The 8,685-nt window shown below is 46.6% G+C and overlaps 1 protein-coding gene across 3 annotated transcripts in view; it reads left to right on the top strand.

Moving 5' to 3' along the window:
• The first annotated feature begins 4,782 nt into the window (after window positions 1–4,782).
• ATAD2B (ATPase family AAA domain containing 2B) overlaps window positions 4,783–8,685 on the top strand; it is an 83,362-nt gene continuing 79,459 nt past the window's right edge. For all 3 annotated transcript variants that reach the window (XM_082755899.1, XM_082755900.1, XM_082755898.1), the window contains exon 1: window positions 4,783–5,243. In XM_082755899.1, coding sequence (XP_082612025.1) covers window positions 5,085–5,243 — 159 coding nt within the window. In that variant the 5' untranslated portion in view covers window positions 4,783–5,084. The remainder of the gene's footprint in view (window positions 5,244–8,685) is intronic.

Here is an 8,685-nt window from a genome sequence, read left to right as displayed (position 1 = left end):
GTTTATGAGATCGTTCTTGGATGCATAACAAGAAAGCCTATTTTTGAAGCTAGGATTGTGTGTGAGCAGTAGGGAGATTTATGAGCAAATAATGTTTCCGATGGACTTTCCATGTGAACTCAATCAAGTTATTACACATTCAGATGCTCCTAATGCTTATCTACAAATGTGTTAATAAATGCCTATTTATATTGTAAGCATTTTAGAACAGAGTCTGCTTTTTGTGACAAAGCTATACATCACCCAGCATACTAACAGGCTGGGAGTACTCCTTTCATATGATTAATGATCATAAACACCAAAGTGAGATGATTTGCCACTTTTGTCCAAGATGGAAGCAATTTACAGCACTGGATGATAGTGAAAAACAGACCCTGCAGATTCCTGGCTTACAGTATCATTGGCCTCATTAGTATCAGTAAGACTGTCTACTGTAACCTTAGCTCAGCTGGAAAAATGTTATGGAAGCTAATGGCTAGATGTGATGTGCGGCTAATTTTGAAATATTTGGAGGTAAGTCTTACACTCCCTTTTTACTGTCATCTAAGAAATCTACTCTCTGATACCACTTCAAATTGCAGTGATGTTATCTGTTGTAGTGTGGAAAGCAACCTTCAGCTGGGTGGGCTGATGATAGAATTGAACTTTAAACGTTTAATTCTAAAATGTTATTATTATACATTTTAAAATGGTAGTGGTTATCTTCAAAAAATGGGGCACTTTTAATAACGTTGCAAAGTGCTTGCAACACGGAGTGACTTACTTTATGTGTTCAAGTTTAAGGTGGCACAGTCCTGGCTAGTGGATGCTGCTTGCTTTGTATCTCAAAGCTTACATCCCATCATGTCCATCATAGGGACAGTTCTCAAAGGAGAAACCATGCAGTCTGAATTTCCAAAGACCCTTGCAGGGAAGGATTTAGAGAAGGAAAGGACTTGGTTTACATAAGCAAGATCTCTTGTGAATCTTTTATATTTTGAGATTCAACTGAAACCAAGATGAATTGACAGCATGGCAGAGAGAAGCACGCAAGAGCTTATAAATAGAGTCCTGAAAAGATGATTTGATTTCCATTCTGTGGAATGTTACAGCTATTCAGAGATATTACAAAGTAATCTCTGATAAATTGCCCGTGATTGAAGCAAATGGGAATTCACTGAATAAAGCCCTCTGATCCTTAATGGGATGAAGCTCTCTACGAAAGTTCAGAAAAAGCGATGAAGGACTTTTTGTTTTGCTGTAGTATGTTCCTGATTTCCGTGCAAAACAGGGACAGGTAGCAACAAAAACTTCCATCTCCAAGTATTTCTCATGCCATTAGATAATATTTAGGGAATAAACAAGGCTTTCCATTCCTCTTTGTCCTGGGTCATTTCCAAATATCTTTTTAATGTTTTTGAGTTCTAGTAAGATCTGATTCCCCATGTCTTGTTCAATGGAAGGGGATTCTTTTGCTCAAGTACTTTTCCGTCTTTGGATTTCCCAGTGGTGTACCGGCCACAGCAGACGTCCTGGCTTCTCAGTGTATGCTTTGGTTATCTTCTTTTCTAAGAACTGGAGATAAAAGGGTGTTGAAGCCCTTACAGCAGCTTACACTGCTGTAAACTTCAGCACTCGTTACAAATTGCTTCCATTTGAAACACAGTCCTTCCCAACGGCAATTATTTTCAGAAGCATTTAGATGTCTATTTGTAAGGCCAAACTACAAATCTTGAATCTTACTGGGAATGAACCCTGCAAAAATTTTATGTAATACTTAGTGAAGTGTAGCTCCAGTCCTTCTTCTTTTCTGTATTGTCTTTTGTCTTTCTCTACTCAAAGAGTTCTTGTATTATCTTTTTCATAAAGCTTTTCCTGCATACAACATGCTGAAAAGGGTCAAAATAGGTTTTAATTCTATCTTTATATTACCCGTGTAACAAACAACAGATAAAAAAAAAGGAACAAATACATTTTTTGGATTAGTGAAATTACTCTAAATGTTTCTACAGTAATTCATCTTTTATTGTTGAACTACATTTAAATCTCTTAGTATGTGTGATATAAAATATTAATTTTATGTTAACATGTCCTCTGTATTACAAACAAAAAAAATCCAAACAAAACTTAACACGCAAACCTTATGATTTATTCATTTCTATCGTCAGTACTAAAAATGGCGATGGAGCTCACATAGAAGCTATAAAGCCATAAGCTGCTTGAGTCGGAGTAACTAGCCACGCCTTGCAAGAGCAACAAGACAACTAAGAAACCTGAAAATAAAACCATCTGCCAAAAACAATCTAGGGAGTAAACATTCAAAATGAAGCATGTCTTTACATGTTCCCTACTATGCTAACATAATGAGAATAAAGCATTAAAATGTTCAAAGCAGTGAGCAGGGATTTTTAACGACATCAATCCCTCTACAAGAGTAGTCCCTCTGGCGTCATAAAGAGTACTCACTTGAGTATGGTTCACAGAAATGAGATCAGAACATTAGGAAAAACAAAAGCAAACAAGAAAAAGGGACACAAGTGTGGTCAAAATATTTAGTAAATATAAAATAAATAGCTTTCATAATTGTGGGTTTTCTGTTGCTTCAAGCAGATCTGGATAGGCACCCAAGAAAATCAATTTGCTTGCATAAAGACAAAGTTTATTTTACTTTTAAAAAGTCATCAGTGCTCATGAGAGGAGGAATGCTGGTTTGAATCAGGCATGTTGCAAGCAGATGTTATGCAAGCTTCCCCAAAGAGTCCTGCCAATGCATTGCAATCCTGAGTTATGACATTAACTGCAACTGCAATCTGGGCCCTTTTTTGGGCCACAGATTGAGTTGTTGGTTTTCCCAAAATGGGGACGATATCTTTGTGATGTATACAAAAACCTGAAGTGGACCGACATGTTATTTTTCATTTTCAGACCAACAGAGTTTGGACACCACATCTGAATTACAGGACTCACCAGTAGCAAGGACAGAAATAGGAAGGCACGTTATCTGTCATCATATGATTGCAATATTAGCTCTTCTTAGCAAATATATCTCCTGGTTCTTTCCTGCAACATGTTTGGTAAGAAGCAGTGTCTTGCAGTTTCCTTCCATTCCTACTTTTCCTGCTTTTGAAGGATAAAAGGAAAGTCATATCCTAGTATAATTTTCAAAAAACTGTCTTAGGTTTTTACTTAAAATACTCCTTTAGCCTACAAGTGTTTGAAGTGGCTGCATCCTTTCATAACCTTTAAACAAATAAATAAATAAATAAACAACAGGTACGCAACAAACCAAAACTAATCACACTGAGCAGAACAACTATACCTTTGAAAGACTCTGCAGTCTTAAACTGTAGATGAAGTGCCATTGCCATTACAGATTAACAGCTCTAAGCAGAGAATGACAGGTAAGATTCTAATTTCTGCTCCCAAACGCACTGTATTTTGGGGTATCTCAAAAATGAAAATTTGTCTCTGTATGCAGATTTTATTTTATGTTTTGCTTGGAAATGTAAATGGCCCGTTTTCTTTTTATGTATCCTATGAGTGCTGTTGTTTATTTTGTATTTTTGACTAGATGCTCTACCATACTTTCAGACTTCAGTCTTGAAAAGAAATATGTTGGAGTATGTACGTAAAACAGAATTAAGTTTTTCTTTTTACTGTTCTTTACTAAGCATTATTGCAATTTCCAGCCTCAAACAATAAAGATACTGATAAAGTTTGTATGAGCCCAACAGCCCAAGACATGTGATCAGTAATTTTATTTGTCAAAGAAGCAGAAAGCACTAAAATAACTTGCCCAGCAATGCCAAACAAGTCAATGTAGGAAGAGTAAAGGCTGAGACTTCATCACCTACAGCTCTATGCTTCTATTTCTTGGCTTTATTTCTTTTACAAAGCTTTGGGTTTGGGGGCTTATGTGATGGTTTTGGGTTTGTGTGATGAAGTTCGATGAAGGCCCTCACGTTGTGGGGCGAGGAATGGCTTCTGACTTGCACCCAAAGGAGCACCGGCTGGAAGGGATCAGATGATAGCTCGTGAAAAGCCTGAAAAGCGGTTTGGTCACCCGCTGTAGCGTAAGGGACATCATTCTTCATCCCCCTACAACGCGATGACTGGAGCTGCCACAGCGGGGGCAGCCAGCAGGCTCCTCTCCAACCGCTGAGCAACGAGGGCGGAATTCAAGCCGCGGCTACTGGGCGAAAACCCCGCGGCTGTTACCGGCGCCTCGCCCGGGGAGCGCTCCCGAGAGCTTTGGCTATCAAAAAGATTTCCTCCGAGCGAAACCCAGCGGGCTGTGCAAGAAGTTTTCCACAGAAAATAGCGGAAACCCTACCCCGGGGCGGCCGAGCTGCCGTGCGGCTCCCAAGGGGGAGCGGGGCAGACACCCCAAGGTGCCGGGGCACCGCGGCTCTTTTCGGGGTTGCCACCTTCCAGCAGCCCCTTCCCGGCCCTTTTCCCACCCCAGGACCCCCGGCTTTAATCCCTGAGGGGATTAAACCCGGCAGGCTGTGGCGGCTCTTCCATCGCAGCGGGACCGTGGTGCGCGCTGCCCTGTCAGCCTGAGGGGAGCCGAGGGGAGCGGCTCCCACCCCTCCGCATACCCCGAGCCCCCCGGGGACCTCTCCCCGCTCCTCGCGGGGGGGAACCCGGCCTCATTCCCCCCCTTTTTTTCTCCCTCCCCGGCTCCACGCCAGCCCCTCGGATCGCGCCGGCGCCGTGCCGGAACGTCGGCAGCGGGGCCCGCACCGCCCCCCAGCGGCAGCGGCCGGGCTGGGAGCGCTGCGAGGAGAGAAAGGGAGAAGGGGCAGTAATGGCGGCCAGGTAGTGCGGCGCTCAGCCCGGGCGGCGGCGGCGGCGGCAGCGGCGGGAGGAGCCGGCGCGGCTCCGGCTGTGGCTCTGCCCGGCGGAGCGGCGTCCCCACAGGACTTCTCCTGCTTCTCCTCCTCCTCCTCCTCCCCCCTTTTTCTCCCTCCCCGCTCCTAGCCCCGCTGTCTGTCCGCCCTCCCTCCTTCCCTCCTCCCTCCCTCCCCTCCGCTCCGCTCCGCACCGGCGGCGGCGTTTAAGCCCCCCGTGTCCCCCCCGGTGTCCCCCCCCTCGGCGGGGCCATGGTGAACACCAGGAAGAGCTCCTTGCGCCCCCTGGGCAAAGCGGCGGCCGCTGCGGCCGGTGCCGGCAGCCATTTCATCTCGTCCCGGACCCGCTCGTCCAAACGGGGCACCAAGGCAGATGCGGCCGGGCTGGAAGAGACGGCGGCGGCGGCGCGGGTGAGGAAGGGCCGGCGGCGGGGAAGCGGTGGAAATGGAAGGGAGATGGGAGGGTAAGGGGGAAGGGAGCATTAATAGTGGGGATGGGGAGAGGGGGAAAAAAAAGATGGGGAGGGAGGAATGAGGGGGTAACGGCAGCGAGGGCCGCGGCCGGGGGAGCCGCTGGGGACAGCGCCGCTGCTGCCGGGGGGGGGGTGCGGAGCAGGGCTGAGGGGGGAGAGAGGGGGGAAAGGGGGGTGAAGCAGGGTGAATGGGGGTGTAGGGGGGAAAGGAGGGTGTCGGGGGAAGGCAGGGGACGGGGGGTGAAGGCAGGGTACGGGGGGGAAAGCAGGGTACGGGGGGAAGGCAGGCAGGCTGCGGCGGAGGAGCCGCCGCGTCCCGACCCGGTGTCTGGGCGACGGGCGGCGACAAGCGGCGGCACCTGACGGGGGGACGTGGGGACAGAGGGACACGGAGACAGGGGGACAGAGGGGACGTGGGGACACGGGGGAGTTGTGGCGCTGCTGCCCGTGGGGCAGACAGGGCCGGCGGAGGAGGAGGAGGAGGAGGGGGGGGGTCCGGAGCCGAGCTCCCCCTGCGGCCGCGGCCGGCACTGCGCCTGCCGCCAGACAAAAGTTGGGAGCTGCGCCTGCTGCAACTTCGCAATCCTCTTGCCCTCTTTCTTTCCTCCTCCTCTTTTTTTTTTTTTTTTTTTTTTGGCCTTTCCCCTTCCTTAAATGACCTCGGCTCGTCCGAAGAAAGGGTGTTCGTGGCGGCTTCTGCATAGGAAAGCTGCCCCGTTTTTGGGACAGCGCCGAGGAGGGTGAGGGGGGGGATTTGCCGGGGCTCTGCTGGTTTAAGCGGAGCACTTTTTCTACATAACTTATAACAGCTTTAACTGTGATCCCTAATGGCAAATGATTCCCCAGACTGCTATCGAAAAATGCTGTTTCTTAAATTATATCTGGGAAGAGGAACTCGTGAGCCCCTTATTTTTGCCTTGCTGCCTCTAAGCATATCTTAACAACGCTGTTTTCTAAGCACACGCACGTCCTTTTCTCTTTCGTGATTGAAACCTCAGGTATTCGAAGGTCTAGAGTAACGGCTGTAGCTCTCCACAGGCATATTTTCAGAGCAACGCGTTGTGAAAGGCTGGGTGAACACGGAAGTGAAAAGCGAGGGTCAAAAAATGTTTGACAGTCACACACCGACTGCCCACGTCCTGCCCTCTGCGAAGGAAGAAGTTAGTCACACGAGTAGGGAAACAATAGCAGCTGGGGCAGATCAGGAAAATGACACCTGGAATCGCCAGAAAACCTTTTACCCCGTGCCTTTTGTTTAAAAACACTGTCTGGATACTTGCTCCGTACCTTCCATGCTTCTCTTTCAGTTCTGTTGTGCTTTGCAGTTCCCTTCCTCACATCTTACTTGCTCTCAGTGGTGCCTGTTCCTTCCTCGTATAACTTCATTAGGCTCGTGGGGATGCAGAACATCGCTGTAAAAAGCTGTTCTGCTTGTTCTAGTATGCAGTTTCTGTTTATTCATATCATGGGTCTTGTGGTTTGTGAGGCAGAGTTTGGTGTAACCCTTCCTGGCTTGCTTTACAGAGAGTTTACAGCTGCTAAAAATAAGTAGGGCATCCTTCTGAGTATTTCTCATCTATGAATAGCATTCATATACTACAGATCATTAAAATGTATAAATGATGTTATTGTCAGAGTGTAAAGAAAGGAGATTATATAAAATACTGTCATAAAGGTGATAAATACATCACAGGATACGTCCCATGTCTCTAAAGAAGTGTTTCTTCTAAAGTTAAGGGAATATTTCGGCATACTGGGCTTGTTTCACTTCACATCCAGTATCGTGCGTTTGAGGTAGATAACTTTTTCGTTTAGATGTAATTGCCAAAGGTGAGCAGGAGTTACCAGGAAGGGTTTGTTGTTTTTCTTTTTTCCCCTCAGTAAATTTTTGTAGTGTATATATATCCCACCACAGTTTGAGTTATCTCTGTACAGCTGTTTTTCCCTTCAGATCTAAGAATTTGTCAGTGATATAGTACGTTTCTGAGCTCCCCAATCTCCTTGAAATAATGCCAGAGAAAAGGATTTCAGTGATTACAACATGAATAAGTGTAGCTCTAGGAAGACAAAGCCTTTGCTTTTTGGAAGTGACTGTCAGGAGACAGATAGCAGGGCTGTGTTTTGCACAGAAAGTGTACTGGGGTTGTTTTCAGGCAATTGTATGTATTTTGTCAAAGTTGACTGGAACAGTGTGTTCTTTTAAAATCTTTTGGTTGTAATGTCAGAAAACCAGCCTTTACTACGAGCAGTTAATTGGGTTAATGGGCTGCTAGAGTTGGGAGCTGCTCTGGTACGCTTTTTATTTGCACCGTGTGACTGAATTTTCTTCCACAGAGATTCTGACTTTGAATTCGCAGAGAAATGCTCTTCAGTGGCAATGCTTGTAATTACCTTTCAGAGTGTGTTTTAAAAGATCATCTATTTGTTCCTTATTAGCAAAAACTGAATTAGTAACATAGTGGCATCCTGTAAAATGCTGATTAGACCAGGTAGTATAGATACAAGGTTAGGAGTTGTCTTCTACCTTGTTTTTCTTCAAGGTCCAGTCTCTTCATCATAATTTTCATGTGGGTATTGTGTGGTTTATTCATTTCTTTATATGTTTTTGTATTCTTTTGTTTGTTTGTTTGCATTCATTTACAAGGAGAGGCTTGAATCCCTCTTCTCCTTGGCACAGGCTAAAAGAATTTAAGTTTCACAGAGCCACAGGATGGTTGTGTTTGGAAGGGACCTCTGGAGATCATCTGGTCCAACCCTCCCCTGCTCGAGCAGCATCCCCTAGAGCACATTACCCAGGATTGTGTCCAGATGGCTTTTGAATGTCTCCAGGGAAGGAGACTCCACAACCTGTCTCAGCAACCTGTTCCAGTGCTCAGTCACCCTCACAGTAAAGAAATTTTTCCTCGTGTTCAGATGGAACCTCCTGTGTTGCAGTGTGTGCCCATTGCCTCTAGTCCTATTTCTGGGCACTGCTGAGAAGGATCTGGCCCCATCCTCTTCACACCCTCCCTTCAGGTACTTGCACACATTGATCAGATCCTCCCTGGGCATTCTCTTCTCCAGGCTGAACAGGCCCAGCTCTCTCAGCCTTTCCTCAGAAGAGGGATGCTCCAGTGCCCTAACTATTTTAGTAGCCCTTTGCTGGGCTCTCTCCAGTAGCTCCATGTCCCTCTTGTACTGGGGAGCCCAGAACTGGACACAATACCTCCAGGTAAGGCCTCACCAGGGCTGAGTAGAGGGGAGAATCACCTCCCTTGACCTGCTGGCAGCACTCTTCTGAATACCCCCAGGGTACAGTTGGCCTTCTTGGCCACAAGGGCACACTGCTGGCTCATGGTCAGCCTGCTGTCCACCAGGACCCCCAGGTCCTTCTCCACAGA

Source organism: Aythya marila, assembly GCF_965140915.1.
Source record: "Aythya marila genome assembly, chromosome: 3".
In the NCBI taxonomy this organism is placed as follows: domain Eukaryota; kingdom Metazoa; phylum Chordata; class Aves; order Anseriformes; family Anatidae; genus Aythya; species Aythya marila.
This window is presented reverse-complemented; position numbering and strand designations above follow the sequence as displayed.